At 46.2% G+C, this 22,373-nt stretch overlaps 1 protein-coding gene across 9 annotated transcripts in view; it reads left to right on the top strand.

Moving 5' to 3' along the window:
* LOC137439457 (sodium- and chloride-dependent GABA transporter ine) overlaps nucleotides 1-22,373 on the top strand; it is a 202,490-nt gene that overhangs the window by 152,508 nt on the left and 27,609 nt on the right. For all 9 annotated transcript variants that reach the window (XR_013621459.1, XM_068135220.2, XM_068135219.2 and 6 more), the window contains 2 exons: nucleotides 12,339-12,451; nucleotides 19,638-19,778. Coding sequence is in view for 8 of the 9 variants with exons in the window: in XM_068135220.2 (XP_067991321.2) it covers nucleotides 12,339-12,451; nucleotides 19,638-19,778 (254 nt within the window). In the remaining variant the exon portion in view is untranslated. The remainder of the gene's footprint in view (nucleotides 1-12,338; nucleotides 12,452-19,637; nucleotides 19,779-22,373) is intronic.

The raw sequence follows: 22,373 nt of genomic DNA, 5'->3' as shown, positions 1-22,373 counted from the left end.
GCCTTTAAGCTGGCCGTCTCTAGTCCTTGTACTTATAACGCTCTTTTGCGGGGTGAAATTGGTCAGGGTTATTGGTCAAGGTGTTCTCCTGAATACCTTTACCAATCCCTCCGCAAAACAGGGAGACAAGTACCGCTCGAACCACGGACAAGATGGTATTTGCTGAGCGGTTTAGCAATCCGCGATTCGAGCCGTTAGCAATTGACTGACCCGATTCCGAGCGTTGGCCAAAATCGCGCCACAGGTATTCAATCAGGGAAATTCGCTAAAGCGACCGGATGAGAGGAAAACCCAAAGAATAAGAAGGAACAGGTGTAATTTATTAATTATGTACAAAACCAAAGAAGAAGAAGAAACGAAAGTAATATACAGGACGAAGAAGAAGAAGATACACAGGGCAGCCTTAAACATTCTTCTATTATCAACGCCCAGGACAGACAAACAGACTTACACGAAAGGGGATGGCAGGCACGAATGACCGGAAGAAGGAGAAGGTCCAGGTGGGACAACAGGGCTGGAAGGTTCGGCAGGGCACAGCAAGGAGGTCCGCTCCAGGTCCACGCTCCGGGCTGGAAGCGAACAGCCAGCGGCAGCTACACGTATTCGTTTCACGCGGTAGGGCTTTTCGAAGCAGCTTGTCACAGAGCTCCGCGCAGCTTCGTCTCTCTCAGCCAGACCTCACCACGCGCCGTCTCCAACCCAAGTCGATTCCCGTTCATCTCCGTTCCTCCCCATTCATCTCTGTTCATCTCCGTTCATTTTTGTTCATCTCCCTAAAAGGCTTCGTGCTGGCGCTTATATTACGTGCTTCTAAATCAATGCGCGCTTCATAGAGCCACGCCCGCGATGGTACCTCGCCAGCCCTGGTTGGTCGGTAAGGGCTTGCTGACTCCACCTCCGATGACGAGTCGACGTGCCACACCTTGTTCTGGCGGCTCCGCCCCCTCCTTCCTCGGCTTGACCGCATGGCTAATGGTGGTTTGGGGCCAACAACCGCATCAAGGCAAGGAGCAGCGAACGCTGCTCGACCGTTACTTTGCGGAGACGCGGGTGAGGCGATGGGGGCTCGACCGTTACTTTGCGGAGACGCGGGTGAGGCGATTGGGGAAATTGAAAGGGGCCTATCTTATTTGATTAATGCAACGCAGATTCAACTATTGGGAACAGATCCTTAACTGAAACACATAATAATGAAATAACTACAGAGAGGTCCTATGGTTCGCTACGTGTTGTACATGGACTAACGAGGGTGCGATCTTTAACAAGCCAATTGATGGGGATATTTACAGGGGAACATTTATAAGGGAAACATTTACTAAAATTTACTAGTGAAGGTTCTAAAAACCGTAACACAGCTCCCGTTTTTCCTCTAGGATCGTCCCGACCCGAACTAACTTTACTTAATGTGACACTCAGGTGTAGTAGCCCTCTACTATTAACCTTACCCTTGAGTGCGACAGTTTTAAAACAACTACGTATGTCCCGCCTGCTACGTTGCATCCTACATAACAGACTCACGCCCACAGAATAACCGAATCACGGAATGGTTTTCAAACTATACATTTACAGTGGGGAGCATTATTTACAAAACACTAATTTGTATTTACACTGCAAACCCAGGACCTGTCATTTTGGGAGACAAAAAGATGTTTCTGAAAAAGAGGAAGAGCATGCACTGCACTGCACCGATACACCATACTCAAGTGCCCGGGGATGCACAATTGATATTGCAGTGCACCCCCAAGCACAAGAGCATCACAAAGCACCATCAGCACCAATAAGCACCATGAAACACACAAAGCACCCATCCAGTGCTCATTTCACACATTGCAATAAAAAAAAGAACACAAACTGTTGACCTTGTTGTCAGCTCTTCCTTCCTCTGCTGGCCGATGTTTCCTCCTGTTGTTCTTGATCTTGTGGCTTGCTGCCTATTTGACAATAATAAAAAGGCACACAATGCGTCCATTTTTGTTCCCCGTCGCTCAGCGGAGCGAAAGGGGGACTATGGCTTTCCCCTCCGTCCGTGTGTCCGTCCGTCCATCCGTGCGGGCGTGCGTGCGTGCATAAGCGAAGGACCGCATTCGAATTTGGTGTGTGGGTGCAACCCACGTCAAAATCCAAGATGGCCGCCGCCATGTATGTCTGATGCCATGTATGTCTGAACCTTGTGAGATGAATATCTTGAAAAATAAGCGAAGTACCAACTTCTAATTTGGTGGGTGGGTGTATCTCGCCATAAGGACGAACGCTATTGAAAATTGGGTCGCCACGTCAAAGTCCAAGGTGGCCGCCACCATATATATGTCTGAAATTTGTGAGCGGAATATCTCGAAAAATAAGCGAAGTACCGACGTCTAATCTGGTGTGTGGGTGTCTCTAGGCACAATGAAGAAGGCTGTTTAAAATCAGGCCGCCCCGTCAAAAGCCAAGATGGCCGCCGCCATTTATGTCTGCTTATTTTTCAAGATATTCATCTCACAAGTTTCAAAGTACCAACTTCTAATTTGGTGTGTGGGTGTATCTCGGCATTAGGAAGAACGCGATTGCAAATTGGGTAGCCACGTCAAAATCCAAGATGGCCACCACCATATATATGTCTGAACCTTGTGAGCGAAATATCTTGAAAAATAAGCGAAGTACCAACTTCTAATCTGGTGTGTGGGTGTATCTAGGCACAAGCAAGAACGCTGTTTAAAATTGGGTCGCCATGTCAAAATCCAAGATGGCCGCCGCCATGTATGTCTGATGCCATGTATGTCTGAATCTTGTAACCTGCATATCTTGAAAAATAAGCGAAGTACCAACTTCTAATCTGGTGTGTGGGTGTATCTAGGCATAAGGAAGAACGCTATTGAAAATTGGGTCGCCACGTCAAAATCCAAGATGGCCGCCGCCATGTATGTCTGAACCTTGTGAGATGAATATCTTGAAAAATAAGCGAAGTACTAACATCTAATCTGGTGTGTGGGTGTATCTCGGCATAAGGACGAACGCTATTGAAAATTGGGGCGCCACGTCAAAATCCAAGATGGCCGCCACCATATATATTCCTGAAACTTGTGAGCGAAATATCTCGAACAATAAGCGAAGTACCAACGTCTAATCTGGTGTGTGGGTGTATCTATTGGGTCGCCACGTCAAAATCCAAGATGACCACCACGATGTATGTCCGAACCTTGTGAGATGAATATCTTGAAAAATAAGCGAAGTACCAACTTCTAATTTGGTGTGTGGGTGTATCTCGCCATAAGGAAGAAGGCTATTGAAAATTGGGTCGCCACGTCAAAATCCAAGATGGCCGCCACCATATATATGTCTGAACCTTGTGAGCGAAATATCTTGAAAAATAAGCGAAGTACCAACTTCTAATCTGGTGTGTGGGTGTATCTAGGCATAAGGAAGAACGCTATTGAAAATTGGGTCGCCATGTCAAAATCCAAGATGGCCGCCGTCATGTATGTCCGAACCTTGAGATGAATATCTTGAAAAATAAGCGAAGTACCAACTTCTAATTTGGTGTGTGGGTGTATCTCGCAATAAGGAAGAAGGCTATTGAAAATTGGGTCGCCACGTCAAAATCCAAGATGGCCGCCACCATATATATGTCTGAACCTTGTGAGCGAAATATCTTGAAAAATAAGCGAAGTACCTTCTGGTGTGTGGGTGTATCTAGGCATGAGGAAGAACGCTATTGAAAATTGGGTCACCACGTCAAAATCCAAGATGGCCGCCTCCATGTATGTCTGACCCTTGTGAGCGAAATATCATATCATAGCATGTTTTCTGCGTGTTCCACTTTGTCAACTCGCATCACTTCCCCGACGGGGGACCTAGGCGTAACGCTTGTTATTTAGGGCCAACAGGGGCCAACTATGGGTGGTCCACCTGCATGGCAAAAGGCACCACCTCACCGTGGTCCACAAGCAAGGACTCTCTCTGGCTATCATGGCCGGTCCCAGCAGAGGGGCCAGGCCCCAACATGTGGGGTCCATCAGTGTGTGGTGCTTGGCCACAAAAACGTGTGGTCCATAAAGTGGTGCTCGGCCCGGTCCAGGTCCATAAGGTGGTGTACCGGTCCAGGCAGGCTGTGCAGCGGCGGCTCGGGCACACAAGTGCGGCTACCTGCGCACTCCCCCCCCCCCAGACCCAAAAGAACAAGCCGTGAGTGGGGAAGGAAAGGACAAAGCAAGCATCGGAGCAAGGTCGCAAGGGTACACATCAAAACAAGGCAATGCAAGGCGAGGTGCGCCCCGTCACCCGAGGCGGAGAAAGCTCGTCCCTACCGTACATCACCCCCCGTCACCTACCCTACCCTTGCCCTTACCCCGTGTTTACAAAACTCTCCACATTTACAAATTTGTCGCTATCGTCTCGTCTTCCCCATATCACCTCTAATACCAAATTCGTCAACAATCCCAATAATCCAAATTTACCATCAATCAATTCATCATCAATCCCTCCTAAGGAGGAAGAGATGGAATAAACAAGCACAATGTCACCCCCCACGTCATGATGCGTCTCACCATTCCAAACATTTGCACACACAAAAAAACAACAACCATGGTGTGGAGTCATATCATCACCTAACTGCATGGCTGCATATGCTGCGAAGGGATTTCAATCCTAACTATACCTCTAAATGACTTTAACACTTTTACTCTACCCGGGGTCTTTCCCTGCCAAACCATTGGCCATCTTACACTATGTGGTTCTAAGAACCGAACTCCCATTGACCAAACTGTGGTGCTCATCAATTTGGGGTCTCACTCCCCTGATTCAACTCCCTGTGCCTTCGCACAATTTCCGGGCTGGGTCATGTGGCTCACCAGCAGGTCTACTCACCTGCACACCTCCGCCACTGCAGTTGCCTCTGAGCTTACCTGCTCCTTACCCTAACCTATCTATCTGGGGAAGGCCCTCTGGTGCTCTCCCCACTCGGTGCCCTCTCTGGCACTCGGCTACCCGGGTCCGTCCTCCGGATCCTCGGGCCCCACTGAACAACTCTACTGGCTCCCAGAGCCCACCTGCGGCCTCACCTGGCCGACATCCTAACAGTGGCAGAGTGCCCATTTAACCATGCACACACTAACAGGCCACACGCCCAGCCATTTCCACTTCACTAATGCACCCATCCAAACACCATTCTACCACACGCACCACAGATGCCAATATCCACCACAATTTACCTATACCCTCTACCTACTCTTAAACTACCCTCCCTGGGTACTCGTGAAAGGGGTCCATCTTCTCCATCCACTCCTTTCGCACCAACCACTCCACTCCACGTATTCCACACTACTCACTCCACACCATCCATTCCATACTCCATTCCATCTATTCCATTCAACCATTCTCTCCATGCTCCATTTACTCCAGACCATTCTCAATACACCTGTGCTTCACCTGCACACCTGTGCCCACACACCTGGTGTCACCTGTACACCTGGTGGCACGTGCACCCGTCTTTCCTCCCAGGCTCATTCATTCAATACAACTCACACTCATACTTTTCACCATACTCTGCTCAATGCACAATCATGCCAATCATCACGCTCACCACAAAGAACTGCCATACCCATTCCTCATTCACCTGTACTTTCATCACAAACACATAGCATCATCTAAGCTGACTACCCCCTTCTGAAACTCGCACCCCCCAGTCGCCCCTTATACTAGGCGCTCCCACGTCACTAACAACCATCTAACCTATTCTACGTCCCCTCTACAGGTATCATGTCGCTACTTAAATCTACAGTTACCTATTGTCATCTTTCTAAATTCTATCATTTTATCCTTACCCTCCCGGGCTAGTTTACACAGCCAAAACCCCATAACTAATGCTCATGTGCCTTGGTAGGATGTGAGGGATGGTGGATTTACCATTCCTCTACATCGGGAATCTCCCACTATCAATTTTGCCCATCCAATTTTTTTGCCAATCATTACTGCCAATCATTTTTACCCATCAAATTTGCCAATCAAATTCACTATCCCCGATTTCGAATCACTAGTAATTCCAAGCCAATTCCCTATCAATTTCAAACAATAACACTATCGTCCTCACAGTCCGCTATATCTGAGCCTCCTCGGTACGTCCATGCATTATTATCAAAGCTCGGCTTTGCAAAGCCGGCAATGAATTCGGGTGGTTTGGTTTCCTGCGGTTGGGTCCGTCCGGCACTCGATTCAGGGGAGGAGGTTTGGTTGGGCCAAGGTTCAAAGCACCATCCCGGCGCGGGGCCTTTCGCTCCCATGCGTGGTGGGCCAACCTTGCCCGGGTAGAACGCCACCACCACAAGGGGACGCCGTTCCGATCCCTCCTACCTCCCCTCGAACCAGGCCGGTCGCCTTGCCCGGCAAAGCGCGGACGCGACCGTGCAGGGCGGGGCCCGGCCCAAATCGTGCACGATGCTCCGAAGAGGGGCGACGCGACACCGATCCCCGCCAGCTCCCGCAGCCCACACCGCCCGGTACGGACCGAGGGCTCGCGTCGACTATCCGTCAGTCTAAACGCTGCTCCGGTCAACGTCGATGCTCCCCGTACATGCTCACACCCACACGCGACTCTTCCCATACTCACACATCCAGGTGTCTCCATACACTTTGTTATTGCAATTTCTCTTACACACCCATCAAATTTGCCAATTTGATGGGTGTGTCCAGGTCCAGGTACACATCACCACCACCCAGGTACACTCATTCCGCTCACAGACTTCGTTGCACACCTTGGCACACACTCGTCGTTCGCACACTTCATCAACACACCTCCTCGCGCCCACTCCTCCGTCACATCCTCTGTGACAACCATGGGTGTGCACTCTTTTGCACACCCAATCACGCGCTTCACCACCAACTCAGGTGTACATTCCCGCACACGCTCAACCATTCCAGGTGTGCATTCTTTCTCACTTGCCACAACCAACTCGCACTCCGTGTCACTCTCACCACCACACTCTGTCGTGCATTCACTCTCGTACTCTGTCGTGCATTCTCTCTCGTACTCTGTCGTGCATTCATTCTCACTCTTGACAGCACACTCTGTTATCATGCACTCCTCTGTTACACACCTTTCTCGCGCACCTTCTTGCGCACCCTCTCCTGGTACACACTCCGTACCACTCATGGAGGTGCATTCTTGCACACACCCAATCACCACCGCACACCCTGGCTCACCAATAATCCTCACACTCCCCATAGTCGGACATCCTTGCACACATCCTCTTTCCACGCACTCTGCACCAGTCGCACACCTCACCAGTGGCCTCTCACGAACACCCGGATCTAGACCAACACCCAAGCTCGCTGAAGCTCCCCTCACACCATATACATTTCCGAGCATATCGCCACTCACCTCGGCACCTCTTCTCCTTCGCTCCTCCTCCGCCACCTGCAAACTCTTTATTTGGTCAGTAAGCACATAATCATGCTGTGAACACAGACCTTGCACCAATTCCATCACCTCCTCCTTTATCTCTTTCTTCGTCTCCCTCCATCTCTTTTTAATTTCACTTACCCCCTCTTCCACTTCCTCTAGCTTCTGCTTCACCTCCTTTATTTCCCGGTGCGCCCCTTCAATTTCTCCCTCTAAGGCCACCTTGGTCGTTTCTATGTGCGTTCTGACTTCCCGTTCCTTCATCTCTATTGTCTCTACCATCTCCTCTAACCTCTTCGTCAGTCCCTCATGTACCATCTGACATTCCTTCTTCGTCACTATTAATTCTTTCTTTATTTCCTTTTGGGTCACTTTCAACCCTCCTATCACCGCCGTGTTCTTTTCCACCTGCTCCCCAAGCTCCTTTTGTCCCACTGTCAGCTGCCCTACTCCCTGCGTCAACTCCTCGATACCCCCCTGTAACCTAGCCGTGCTGTTCCTCACCTCTTTCTCCATGCGCTCCTCACCCCGCTTCACCTCGTCGTGTACTACCGCGACCTCTTCGCTCACCCCGCGCCTTATATCCTCCCCCATCTCTCCTATTTCCTTGGTAGATGCCGCCCTCATCTGCTCCAAATCCCCCTTGTGGGTGTCCAATTTGGTTTCTAGCCCGATTTTTACCTCCTCTATCTGCTCCCCCATCTGTTTAATTTCCCGGGCGGATTGCTCCCCCATCTCCCTCAATTTGCCTCCCATCTTGTCTTCTAGCCCCGTTAACCCATTCTTCACCCCTTCCATCTGGTTCTCCTGGGCGGCCATTCTATTTTCCAACCCCGTTAACCCATCCTTCATTTCCCCAATTTGATTACCCATGTCCTCCAATTGGCCTCCTAATTTGCCTTTGAGCCCCCCAATTTGGCTTCCCATGTCATGCCTCAACTCCCCGATTTGGCTTTCTAATCCCTCAAATTTGTCCCCTAATTCTTCCAATCGACCGCCCATTGCATCCATCCTCCCATTTTTTTTATTTATGTCATTCTTTTGGGCGCCCATTATTTCATTCGTTTCCCGGGTCGTGCCAGATGCAGGCGTCACACCAGACGCTGGCGGTGCGCCAGACGCATGCGGTGCGCCAGACGCAGGCGGTGCGCCAGACGCAGGCGGTGCGCCAGACGCAGGCGGTGCGCCAGACGCAGGCGGTGCGCCAGACGCAGGCGGTGCGCCAGACGCAGGCGGTGCGCCAGACGCAGGCGGTGCGCCAGACGCAGGCGGTGCGCCAGACGCAGGCGGTGCTCCAGGCGCAGGCGGTGCTCCAGGCGCAGGCGGTGCTCCAGGCGCAGGCGGTGCTCCAGGCGCAGGCGGTGCTCCAGGCGCAGGCGGTGCTCCAGGCGCAGGCGGTGCTCCAGGCGCAGGCGGTGCGCCAGACAGAACCTATGTTCTCAGAGCTCACTACCAGCCGATGACTTGGGCAAATGACTCAATCGCAAATCCGAACCTCCCGTCTCCTTTCGAATACGGGTGGACACTTGACGGTACATCGTACACAGCAAATACGTCAGATCTACCGCCAGCACCTTCTGCAGTACTGGAGTATGTAAAGTGTGCTACCTTATTATGCTCCTACAGGAAAAATGTGCATGTCTTGCACTGAACTGTGTGTGTGTGTGTGAGTCTGCCGAGCCGGATCGTTGCGAAAACAAATCCAATGAGCATTTCAGGACTGAGGATGAATTTGAGTAATCAATGTTTGGACAAGTCATATGACATTCATGTCACATTAATGTTAGATAATATACATGTCGCATAATGCATATAAATGCTCCGATGACGATGCGTGCATATTATAATGAAACTACCTTGGCCACTCGTATTTCATAAAAAACATCAAAATGTCAACAACACGAGTTTATTCAGTTTCTCCAATATCATTCTCTTTGATTTGATATGTTACTTGCCTTTATTATATTCAATATTAACGGATTTAGATTTTGAAAATTTCTCACTGATGGCCAATTATAAGGTGTCCTCGTTCTCGGATCTCAAATTTATTATTAAATAAGTTTTATAAAGAAATGTAACCCTACTTCTTTGCAATTTTCGATTACATATCAATACATTTAGAGTGAAATATAATTTTTTATCATGAAATTCCCACGGGTATACGCATGCCCCTGGACTAGTTACTTATTTCCACTGTCAGCACTCCTTCCCCAGTTTCTTCCGTCTGCTCCCAGCTCTCCTTCGCGCTTGCCTTACTCCCACTCCCACTCCCACTCTCACCTTCCTTTCCCCAGTCCCTGTCTCCTCTTTGGCACTCTGTAGTTATTGACCATTGGAGGGTTTCTCACTAGTTTATCAGATATCTCCAAGGTCACCTCTGCCTCTCTTAAAATAATCTCTCTGACAGAAAATCACCTCCTGCAGGATATCCCAGATCCATCTGCCTCCCTTCATGGAGATACTCGATCTCTCCTGTGCTTTGATAGACCATCTTATGGAAGTGGTGTTATGCTATTTGTGTTCAGAACTCTGTCCCACATTCCTTGCTGCCGTTTTCCCCACCCCTCGACTCGAGTATTTCAGATTTCCTATCTCTCCTTAACTTATTTGTGTGTGGCGTACAACTACCCCCACCCCCTGCCTTCTACTCCAATGACTCCATATACGCGGCTTTCTTTGAATATGGATTATGGTGCTTGGCTTGGAGTGAATCGTCAACAGTGTTTCAGGCAAGGCCTTTTGCCAAACAGCTGTTCATACTCAACCTGTGTTTTCTTACTTGCGTCTCTCCAAGTGGCAGTCATTCTTTGTGAGATTTAGTCATGGCAAACTTCCTCCAACTGTATACTTCTCTTCCTCCACTCATTGACTCTTTTAATCGTGTCCTTGTGAAAGTGATTTTTTTTTTCTTTCTCCTTGGCATTCTTCAGACAGCTGATAAGGTGCCCTTGTGTTCAGCAGTTTGGAAACGTGGAATGTTCTGGTTACAAATTCACTACTTCCCTTGTGGACTGGTACATTATCTCGACTCTTGACATTAGCAGTTTCTGAAATCTCTTCCTCAACATACTGCTTTCTCTTCTTCACCACTTCATCCACTCAGCACTGCACTTCAGCACATACAGCTGTCCGATCCGATCAACATCCCAACTATGGTACACAGAGGCATGCATCTAGGCCAGCATGATGAAGCAGCCTTCGTTCTCTACCAGGAAGACATACCCAACTGATGGGAACCTAAAGTTCCATCCGCATAGTCCTCGACCAATGTACGAATGTCAATCCATTGATGTTTGATCATGAAGCTCATTTGCAGTCAAACTGTATCTCGTCGTCCTCCAAAGCCTCGTGGCAGCTGCTCAAATCTCTTCCTGGTAAACATTCCTCTTCTGTACCTTCTTTCCTAAATTTGAAATTATGTTGGACACTGCTCTACAAGTAGCTGTGTATATTGGACACGGCTCCTTTCCTAATCCATCTCCAGGCGCTGCATGACGTCATTGCCGGGCACCGAAGAGGGCCCGGCAATGGCACGCGCTGAAAGGGTGTACTCAGTTTTCACTCTGGTTTCTTTCTTGTTACTTGCAAATCTAAGATTTTTCAAGTATATTGGTCGGTTGCGTTTGTGGTTCTGTCTGTTTGTCTGTTTGTCACCGGACTACAGGTCACTATTCTGAACCGATCGTCACGAAACTTCACCAAGTTGCATAGGTCGTCCCAATTGAGAAGCCTATTGATTTTGAGGTCAAAGGTCATCTGGAGGTCAAATTTCTAAAATCGCCATTTTAAATCCGATTGACTTGAAAATTGAACAGCATCTGTATATTGAGTCAATAAATTGGGAAATGAACTATTTTTTAGGTCAAAAGGAAGCCTCTCCTCAGTGAAAGACACGGGAAAGCCCGCTTGGAGTTTGCAAAAAAAGCACCTAAAGGACTCCCAGACGGTGAGAAACAAGATTCTGTGGTCTGATGAAACCAAGATTGAACTGTTTGGCTTCCGTCTGGCCACTCTGCCATAAAGCCCAGATCGGTGGAGTGTTGCAGCGATGGTTGTCCTTCTGGAAGTTTCTCCCATCTCCACACAGGATCTCTGGAGCTCAGCCAGAGTGACCATCAGGTTCTTGGTCACCTCTCTTACCAAGGCCCTTCTACCCCGATTGCTCAGTTTGGCCGGGCGGCCAGCTCTTGGAAGAGTCCTGGTTGTTCCAAACTTCTTCCATTTAAGAATTATGGAGGCTACTGTGCTCTTGGGAACCTTCAATGCAGCAGAATTTTTTTTGTAGGCTTCCCCAGATCTGTGCCTCGACACAATCCTGTCTCTGAGCTCTGCAGGCAGTTCCTTCGACCTCATGGCTTGGTTTTTGCTCTGATATGCATTGTCAGCTGTGACACCTTATATAGACAGATGTGTGCCTTTCCAAATCATGTCCAATCAATTGAATTTACCACAGGTGGACTCCAATCAAGGTGTAGAAACATCTCAAAGATGATCAAGATAAATGGGAGGCACCTGAGCTAAATTTCAAGTGTCATAGTAAAGGGTATGAATACTTATGTAAATTTGATATTTCTTTTTTTTTTTTTTAATAAATTTGCAAAACTTTCTAAAATCCTGTTTTCTCTTTGTCATTATGGGGTATTGAGTGTAGATTGATGAGGGAAAAAATGAATTTAAACGATTTCAGCATAAGGCTGCAACATAACAAAATGTGAAAAAGTGAAGGGGTCTGAATACTTTCTGAATGCACTGTACATACATAATGTACATGCAGAGGGACAAACACTGTTTTAGACGGCTTTGCCCTATGTGCTATGCCGTAAAAAAAAATACAAAAACCTTTATCTCCATCTCCATTTGGTATTTCTGTTGTTGGTCGTATGTGAAATGTCATGTGCTGTAGGATTGTGCATAACAAAGTGAGGAACAGGAGCCATAACCTTTGTTTCTGCTTCTTGCCCAGGTCCAGGCCTTGTGTTTGAGGTTTACCCCGAGATTATTACAACGATGCCACTTGCCCCGTTCTGGTCAGTTGCTTTCTTCTTCATGCTCATCTTCCTCGGTCTTGACAGTCAGGTAATGTTCATTCCGAAAATTTTTATTCACATGTTTAAGTCATGGGTTTCATCATACTGCCATTCCAAGTGTCCTGCAGTATTGACTTCATCAGTCACCATTAGATTCCATTGAAAGCCCCAATGGAAAAATGCTTCCATGAGTAATTTGCATCAATGAAACGTCACAATGGTCTCGTATTTACATGTTTGTTTATTTTTGGGTAAATTGTGTGATGTCGAGTCAAATTAACACATTTTGACACATTTGTTAGCAAATTGTACTCTCTTAAACAGCTTCATTTTGGAAAGGAACACCATGTACGAAGGACTTTTGCAGTACAATGAAATACTCATGATAAATGATTGGCGTATACAGGAGAGCCTCACCAGCATGTATGCATGTGCACTTGCTTTCTTTTCATCTGAGAACTGGTGTCACTCCACTGTTGCACCATATCAAGATATTGTACACGCATCTCAATTTTGCCAAAATCTTCTTCTTTTTACTGCTTATGCTGCTATTTCTATTCACTATCAGTCGGCATTAATGCGAGCTCATAAAACGATGATGTAGGCACCATCCTTCAACAAACTCAACAAAATTGTGCTTGTAATGGTTTAGTGATTAATCCCGGTGACAGAAATTGCAGTTAATGATCAAATAATTTTGCAAGATTCCTTGGGGCATAAAAATTCCCTTGAACCAGAATGGGAACATAGTTGGAGGAGGGGAGGGGGGGGGGCACAGGAGGGGTTATGGAAGGGTTTTGAGTATGGTCGGTGGTTTTCATCCAAATGTTTGACAAAAGTTTTGTTTTGTAAACTTGCATTGTTACTTGGCACGAGTTCTCGACTTAGTATTTGCATCACTTGAATTATTTATACTAGCAACATTACCCGCCCTAAGGGCATGGCTTCAATTGGCAAGCCCAAATGAAAAGGCAAAATATCAGAAATTGAAGCCTTTTTTTATTTTAAACGATTCATCTAAACATCCATTGAATCATATCGCACATAAATCAACAAAATATAAACAGTACATGGCGCCCATTTTGAAAAAAAGATTGAATTCTGCAAAACGGAAGCGACCGCTACACGTCTTTCTCAGTCGCACGTTAATGCGTGAAGAGTGTGCGCCGAATCTAACACGGAAGCGGTCGCTACACATGTTTCTCAGTCGCTTTGCACACGCTGCCATGTTACTTCGGAGCTGCACGTTTATATAGGAAGAGTTCGTCAGGAGTCGATCTACTCTCTCCTGGTACGTAGAATCAGTGGTGTAGTCTACGTGATACGCAGGTATACGCCGTATACCCACTAGGAAAGGTCCAGGATTTCCGTATACCCACTTAAAAATGCGCGAGGATACGTAACAACATAGTTTCGTGACAGAACTTTCACACTTTCATTCATAAAATGCGCTATATAAATAACTTTCATTCATAAAATGCACTATATGAATAAAATTTGATTTGATTTGATAAAATTCACCCGTCTGTGTTTAAAAAATTGAAAATAAATTGATGTTGATAACACATAACCAGTCTTTCAGAATGCTCTCAATTACGTGTAGATGCATACTGTATGCATTAGTGAGTGTGGTGGTGCTTATGGGGTGTCGCTTCAGGACGGGTGTCGCTCCGGGGCGCGTCGCTCTGGGACGGGTGACTGTGAGGCTGGAAGGGAAAAATCACAGTATACCCACTACAAAAAACTAGACTACACCACTGCGTAGAATAAACAGTATTTGTGGAATTTCAACAAAAGCCACATCACTGTTCATATCGGTAAATATTATTCCATCGTGTTTGGAAAAATTGGAAAACTTGGAAAACTTGGAAAAACAATATAGCCTATTTTACTCCGAGGGGTCCCAGGAATACCCACCCAAAATATCGTTGCGATTGGTTGAGCCGTTTTTGCGGTACCTTCGAACGGAGGGACCGACATTTGGTGAATTATAGTAAGATAAGTATCAGAATAAGATGGACTGGATAATTCAATTTATAATTCAAAACTAACGCAAATAATTCAAAACATGTGTCCCTATCATTTTTATAAACAACCAGTTGAAAAATCGTGTTTTCTTCTGTTGAAATAAAAGAGAAAAAAAAGTTTTGCTGATAGGAAGATGGACACAACCTGAAACCTATAGCTGCTTTGGATCCTTATTTAAATTTGTACATTTGCTTTTTCTTTGTATGCAGAGTGTAAAACACAACATGGGTGCCTAAATCAAATCGGTAATGAGGAAGTCATTATGTTTTGAAGGTAGAAATTGATTATATGAAGATGTAAATTAATTTTAAAAAATTAAAAATAAGACTCATTGCCTGAGCTTGTAGTCTGGCACACTCAACAGGACAATCAAGAATTCTGGATGTCAAAGTTCAAAGCAATTTGTACCAAAACATGGTCGCTCATTGTTGTGCCCTGATTGTTAAACTTGGCTGATGATGGGCCAACAACATAGCACTTGCCATAGCAACGATACACAGGGAAATGTACAACCCAAGACTTCCCACAATGCTGCAGTTGCATCAACAAAACCAAAGTGTCTGCACAAATTATTTTGCTTACAAAGAACCGGAGTTCTGTGCACATTTATGGATAACTGATCCAATATTTTTACACAGACGCATTCTCGGCCGAAAATTCTAAACTAATCAATGCCACAGTTTCTACGCATTCTGTGTTCTTCGGCAAATACTGTCCAATTTTGAGGAAGTGTTTTAGTTAGATTTTTGCATGTATGGGCTGATTGCTTATGGGGCTGCATACTAGTTGTTGCAAATCATAAATGGAACATGCTGTTTTATTCGGTCTTCCGATATCACATGTTCTTGCCACATGAAGTCAAATTATGTCATTCATTACAGTCGACTCAAAACCAAAGTGGAACTTCCTACCCTTCCACACATTACAAGCTCAACATCAGCGTCGGCACTCACTGGAATAGTGCCTGCGACATGACATCCAGATATTTGGAACTACAGTTCCGTCATATAACTGTAGTTAGGAGCGAGGAGTTGGCGAAGTGCAAAAATGACTTGGGTACCTCAACTGATGTTATTCATCTGACCAAGAATGCATTGTGTTTGAAGCTACTCCAAGCTATCACGACGATGCTTTGCATGGAAGGTTCTCCAACCTCGTCTATCGAACATAATGCCTATTCGTCACCAGGTGTTGAGTAGCATCCTGTCTCCCAGAAAACATGAAAGGTATCATGGCAGGAGATGTCTCGGCCAGGTTTCTCTCGCTATAGGAAATATTGAATGTTGCCTCTGCCTTACATCTAATGCTTGAACACCTTAAATGCCTCCAAGTCCCTTCTGTAAGACTTGCTTGGAGAAATGTACATAACTGCTCAGTCTTCAATTGAACTAGCACATAAAGGTAGGCAAGTACCTGGATGAGACGGGTATGACAATCAATTGGTCTGGTGGAAGGAACATGTGCACAAGTTTCCTCGAATGGCAATGCTGAGTAAATGTGGTCTCTGTGCCAGCCACCGGTGTGCCTTCGGAGAGCTTTCTCAACAGCTGAAGACTTTGTTTCCCATCGGAGAGCAAACCTGAAGTCCAAACACGTGGAGAAACCATGTGGGCATAAATAATTTAAAGTGATTGATTTGTCATAATCCAGGTGCAAGGCAGGCACTGCACTCAGAATCTGTCTAGGAACAAGTTTGATGTTTGAAACGGTTTCAAGTTCACTGAATCATTTAGTTGGTATTTATTTTCGATTGAAGAACATAGACTTTAGTTTCCCTTCGGCATTATTTGAATGCTAATTGAGGGTGTTTTGTCTATAAATTTGGAAATTGAAAACCTCAAGGTATTATTATCCCCACATGTTTTGAAGAAAAAAAAACGGTGGGATATTGTAAACGGCTCCACCTGTCTATCTGTCCATCCATCATGCTATGTCCTCCTAAACGGTTGGACAAAAATTCACCAAACTTGGTAGTTATGATCATGATGACCTACCAAGAAGGTACAAGACCAGTGTCACTTTTGACACCGCCCACTGTGCCGGGTCAAAAGTTAAAATGCTGAAAAATGCAACTACGGGCAAATTTTAGACATTTAAAAATGAATCTTTGCATCTGCAATCAACATTGGGGGACGCATTAAGTATTTGACGATTCTTTTTGATTTGACTGCTGGTTCATGGCGCAGCGGTTGGGGACTTAGGGTCTAACGGAATGGGTCAAAATGGGGGAAAATAATAACTCAAATTTATGTTGGGTCAATCCTGGTGGAACTTCTTCTTCTTTTTTTTGTATACGAAGTCGAGGCTCATGTAAGAGCCAACACATAGAATATATAATAAAGGGAGTGGGAGACAAGAGGGGGGGGGGGGGAGAGAAGGAAGTGCAACAACAGTAGGGAACAGGAACATCGGGAGAGGGCTGGGGCAGTTCAGGGTTCAAGGGATCAACTTTTTTCCATCTTTTTTCTTTCAACTTTTTGCCAACTTTCAACCTCGCTTTATGTGGGAAGCATGCGGATTTGTGTTCGCGTGCCATCGGCTTCACTTGGATCACAACTGTGGAAATGTTGCAACCATTGGACTCTTGGACTATGTGGATTCGTATCTTTCAGTTTCAGTCATCTCGAGAATAGTATCTCAACTGAGCGGCACGTCAGCATTTTGTAATTATGCTTTTTTATAGTTCTCTTGACGTTTTGTTTCAGGAGTTATCCTTTCACTTGTTGCTAGTTGACGAATAAATAAATAAAATACTTTTCATTGACTTTTGTTCATCATTTATATCACAACTGAAATTACTGGGAAAATGATGTAGGAAAAAGTTCGAACACCTTTTTGTCCGAATTCATGATTGCAATGTATCACAATCCAGACTTCTGTAATGCAGTATGCAGTAATCCAAAATTTGGCAATACCTTCTCTAATCTTTGACATCCAGCGTTCGAGTGATTGTCCTGATGAGTGCAAGATTAAAATATTGGGCAATATGTCTCTTCTTTATGAGATAGTTTTAAAATTTTGTACTGCAAAAAGTCTTAATTGCAAACTTGCTTTTAGCATGTCCCAGGTAGTCCAAAAGGTGTTCTGTCTACCTGATATCTGCTATAAATTTATCCATTTCCATGAACTGTTTATCGTGCCGACACAACTTTTTGTTTGTGTGCAAGCTTTGTCAAATTTGTGCAATGGATTTTATCAACTGAAAACTGATAAGAACATGCTAACCAGCATGGGAATCAAGGTGCACACTGACAAAGAGCATCAGCCTCTTGCCAGACCAAAAGAGGGGTTAAAGGTCAACATCAGCAGCGCGGGTCTCTTCCCCATGCGATTAATGTACAGGAATTTATTGTCTTTCGACCGATAAGATCTTTTATCTTGCCCGGCCACAGGTTGACAGTGGCCTCGACAGACAAGTATTTCATTCTGTAATCCTATGATTGAGTTCTTAAAAATGCTGAGTTTTTGATCTTTTGTGTTTTCTGTTTCTCTCTGTATGTTCATTCCATTTTTAATAGCAAATTTTAAACGGGTTTATTTCCTGGTTGGTTGGTTGACAGTGCATAGGCCTGTCAGGATGGCCTAGAGGTGCACGTGACAGTGCAGAGGCCTCTCAGGATGGCCTAGAGGTGCACATGTGACAGTGCAGAGGCCTGTCAGGATGGCCAAGAGGTGCGCATGTGACAGTGCAGAGGCCTGTCAGGGTGGCCTAGAGGTGCAGATGTGACAGTGCTGAGGGCTAGCAGGATGGCCGAGAGGTGCACATGCGACAGTGCTGAGGGCTGGCAGGATGGCCTAGAGGTGCACATGCGACAGTGCTGAGGGCTAGCAGGATGGCCTAGAGGTGCACATGTGACAGTGCTGAGGGCTATCAGGATGGCCTAGAGGTGCACATGCGACAGTGCTGAGGGCTAGCAGGATGGCCTCGAGGTGCACATGCGACAGTGCTGAGGGCCGGCAGGATGGCCTAGAGGTGCACATGCGACAGTGCTGAGGGCCGGCAGGATGGCCTAGAGGTGCACATGCGACAGTGCTGAGGGCTGTCAGGATGGCCTCGAGGTGCACATGCGACAGTGCTGAGGGCTGGCAGGATGGCCTAGAGGTGCACATGCGACAGTACTGAGGGCTGGCAGGATGGCCTAGAGGTGCACATGTGACAGTGTTAAGGGCTGGCAGGATGGCCTAGAGGTGCGCATGCGACAGTGCTGAGGGCTGGCAGGATGGCCTAGAGGTGCACATCCGACAGTGCTGAGGGCCGGCAGGATGGCCTAGAGGTGCACATGCGACAGTGCTGAGGGCTGGCAGGATGGCCTAGAGGTGCACATGTGACAGTGTTAAGGGCTGGCAGGATGGCCTCGAGGTGCACATGCGGCAGTGCTGAGGGCTGGCAGGATGGCCTAGAGGTGCACATGCGACAGTGCTGAGGGCTGGCAGGATGGCCTCGAGGTGCGCATGCGACAGTGCTGAGGGCTGTCAGGATGGCCTAGAGGTGCGCATGCGACAGTGCTGAGGGCTGTCAGGATGGCCTAGAGGTGCACATGTGATAGTGCTGAGGGCTAGCAGGATGGCCTAGAGGTGCGCATGCTCGGCTCTGAGCTCTCTCGCCTGCGTTTGAATCCTGACCCAGCTATAAACTGTTATACTGGTGTCTCACAAGCAGGGTTTGGCATCAATGTGCCATCCCTCGTATCGACGATGAATTGAGTGTCATCTGCCATTATTAATTGGTGGATGTTTCAAAAATTCCACGGTGTCCTTTTGTGAAGAGTAGGTGAGCTATCACCTGGCACGCTTGCCAAACTCCATATTCCTGCGCTAACCTACAGAGGGTGTTGCATCAGCGGCATAGTCGCACCCTCAGCCAATGTTGCTACTCACAGCCATGTGCTGCATATGTAAGAAGAAGAAGAAGAAGAAGAAGTGTTGATGTCGCTCAATCCAGCAGGACGTTTCATGTCAGAACTTGCTCTCATTATTAGGAGACAAGGTAGCTGTCCAATGTGCTTGCATAGTCTGTAAAATCTCTGCAATTTCCACAAAATAACCATTGTCACTGACATCCTACTGAAATGTCAATTTTTTATCACAGTTAATCCAAATGAGCTTTAGAACTACTCCAAACTTGACTTTGTTTTATTGTATTTTCTTTTTTTATTGTATACTGTATTTGTTTCCTTCTCTCTGACTAAACTGATGTTTTTGTTTAGTTTGCCATGGTGGAGGTTGCTGTAATGTTTGTGATGGACAGCAATGCCTCATCCATGTGCCCTGTTCTACGTCGCAAGGCGATTGTGGTCTTGATGATCTGCTTTGGTGGCTTCCTGCTGGGATTACCAATGGTCACTCAGGTAATTAACCATGTTAGTATGAGGGTGTGTTGAAAAGTAATGACTTCTATTTTTCTCCATAACAGGTAAAGATATTCGAATGGAACAAAGTTCAGTAAGCACCTTAGTTATTTCCGCCACTGAGTGCGAAGTATCGTGGTTCTGGCACTAAATATCTCTGATACATTCCTCAAGGTGGCAGAGAGCAACATGCCATTCAGTGCTGTGAAGCGCGAGAGATGACAGTTCGGATAACTGAGTTGGGTGCACGGTTACGATCCTGGGAGTAAGACGGTCAGTAGAGTACCACCAAAAAGGATCACCAGCCACGACCTGGCTCCGGCAGATTTTCATCTATTCCTCAAGCTTGAGGAACACCTTCGTCGAGAAGGTTTTTCTTCCGACGATGACGTTAGGTCAGCAGGACGGCATCACAAAACGAGATGGTATTCATAGAATACTTACCCTGCGCAGTCAACTTGGTGTGAGCCAAATCTTCTGTTTTTGAACGTTTCTTTTTTTTTTGATCCAATATGGCTGCCAGACCACGTGAGCGATGACATCATTAATTTATATTCTCTAAATAATTGTTGCAGATATCATGCTCAATAAATTTCAAACTGATCAGACTAAGCGTTGTCCCTGTCGAATTATGACGTCATAATTACGGCACCAATGACGGCATTAACAAAACCTGTTCCCCATATGGAGTTATTTACAATGAGCTGCGTTTCAATTTTTTCCATAGAGAGGTTTTGGAGATATAGAGGTGCAACGTTTTTCGGTTTTTCCAAGATGGCGCCTGTAACACGACCTATGACGTCATGATTATTGTCCCCCGTCGCTCAGCGGAGCGAAAGGGGGACTATGGCTTTCCCGTCCGTGCGTGCGTGCGTAAGCGAAGGACCGCATTCGAATTTGGTGTGTGGGTGCAACCCACGTCAAAATCCAAGATGGCCGCCGTCATGTATGTCTGATGCCATGTATCTCTGAACCTTGTAACCTGCATATCTTGAAAAATAAGCCAAGTACCAACTTCTAATCTGGTGTGTGGGTGTATCTAGGCATAAGGAAGAACGCTATTGAAAATTGGGTCGCCACGTCAAAATCCAAGATGGCCGCCGCCATGTGTGTCTGAACCTTGTGAGATGAATATCTTGAAAAATAAGCGAAGTACCAACTTCTAATTTGGTGTGGGTGTATCTCGGCATAAGGAAGAACGCTATTGAAAATTGGGTCGCCACGTCAAAATCCAAGATGGCCGCCACCATATATATGTCTGAACATTGTGAGCGAAATATCTTGAAAAATAAGCGAAGTACCAACTTATAATCTGGTGTGTGGGTGTATCTCGGCACAAGCAAGAACGCTGTTTAAAATTGGGTCGCCACGTCAAAATCCAAGATGGCCGCCGCCATGTATGTCTGATGCCATGTATGTCTGAACCTTGTAACCTGCATATCTTGAAAAATAAGCGAAGTACCAACTTCTAATCTGGTGTGTGGGTGTATCAAGGCATAAGGAAGAACGCTATTTAAAATTGGGTCGCCACGTCAAAATCCAAGATGGCCACCGCCATGTATGTCTGAACATTGTGAGATGAATATCTTGGAAAGATAAGCGAAGTACCAACTTCTAATTTGGTGTGTGGGTGTATCTCGGCATAAGGAAGACCGCTATTGTAAAGTGGGTCGCCACGTCAAAATCCAAGATGGCCGCCGCCATGTATGTCTGAATCTTGTGAGAAGAATATCTTGAAAGATAAGCGAAGTACCAACTTCTAATTTGGTGTGTGGGTGTATCTCGGCATAAGGAAGACCGCTATTGTAAAGTGGGTCGCCACGTCAAAATCCAAGACGGCCGCCACCATATATATGTCTGAACCTTGTGAGTGAAATATCTTGAAAAATAAGCGAAGTACCTTCTGGTGTGTGGGTGTATCTAGACATAAGGAAGAACGCTATTGAAAATTGGGTCGCCACGTCAAAATCCAAGATGGCCGCCTCCATGTTTGTCTGACCCTTGTGAGCGAAATATCATATCATAGCATGTTTTCTGCGTGTTCCACTTTGTCAACTCACATCACTTCCCCGACGGGGGACCTAGGCGTAACGCTTGTTATTAAAATATTCTAAAGGAGGAGGCGCTCCGATGGTGAAAATTTCGTGTCCATCAGACCAAAAGTTGCTGAAAAAAAAGTAATAATGATCGGATGGATAAGTGTTGTATTTGTCGAATTATGACGTCATAACGAAGGCACCGATGACATCATCATTAACATATGTTATTCCCCATGGGGGAGTCGGTGACAATGAGCCAGGCCTCAATTTTTTTCCATGGAGTGGTTTCAGAGATATAGAGGTGAGGTTTTTCCAAGATGGCGCCTGTACCACGTGACCTATGACGTCGTAATAATCAAAATATTATACAGGAGGAGGCCCTCCTATGGTGAAAATTTCATGTCAATCGGACCAACGGTTGCCGAGAAAATGAATTTTTAAAATGCAGACACGGCACACACAGATGTACGTAACTGAATGCTTAACCGCGCTTTTTGCTTCGCGAGCGCAGGGTAACTATTTGGAAGTTGGTGGAAGTGTGTGGACTGCAGTGCTG

Source organism: Myxine glutinosa, chromosome 14 (assembly GCF_964187855.1).
Source record: "Myxine glutinosa chromosome 14, kmMyxGlut1.1, whole genome shotgun sequence".
NCBI lineage: Eukaryota > Metazoa > Chordata > Myxini > Myxiniformes > Myxinidae > Myxine > Myxine glutinosa.
Note: the sequence above shows the minus strand (reverse complement) of the source record. Positions and strands in the feature narration are given on the sequence as shown.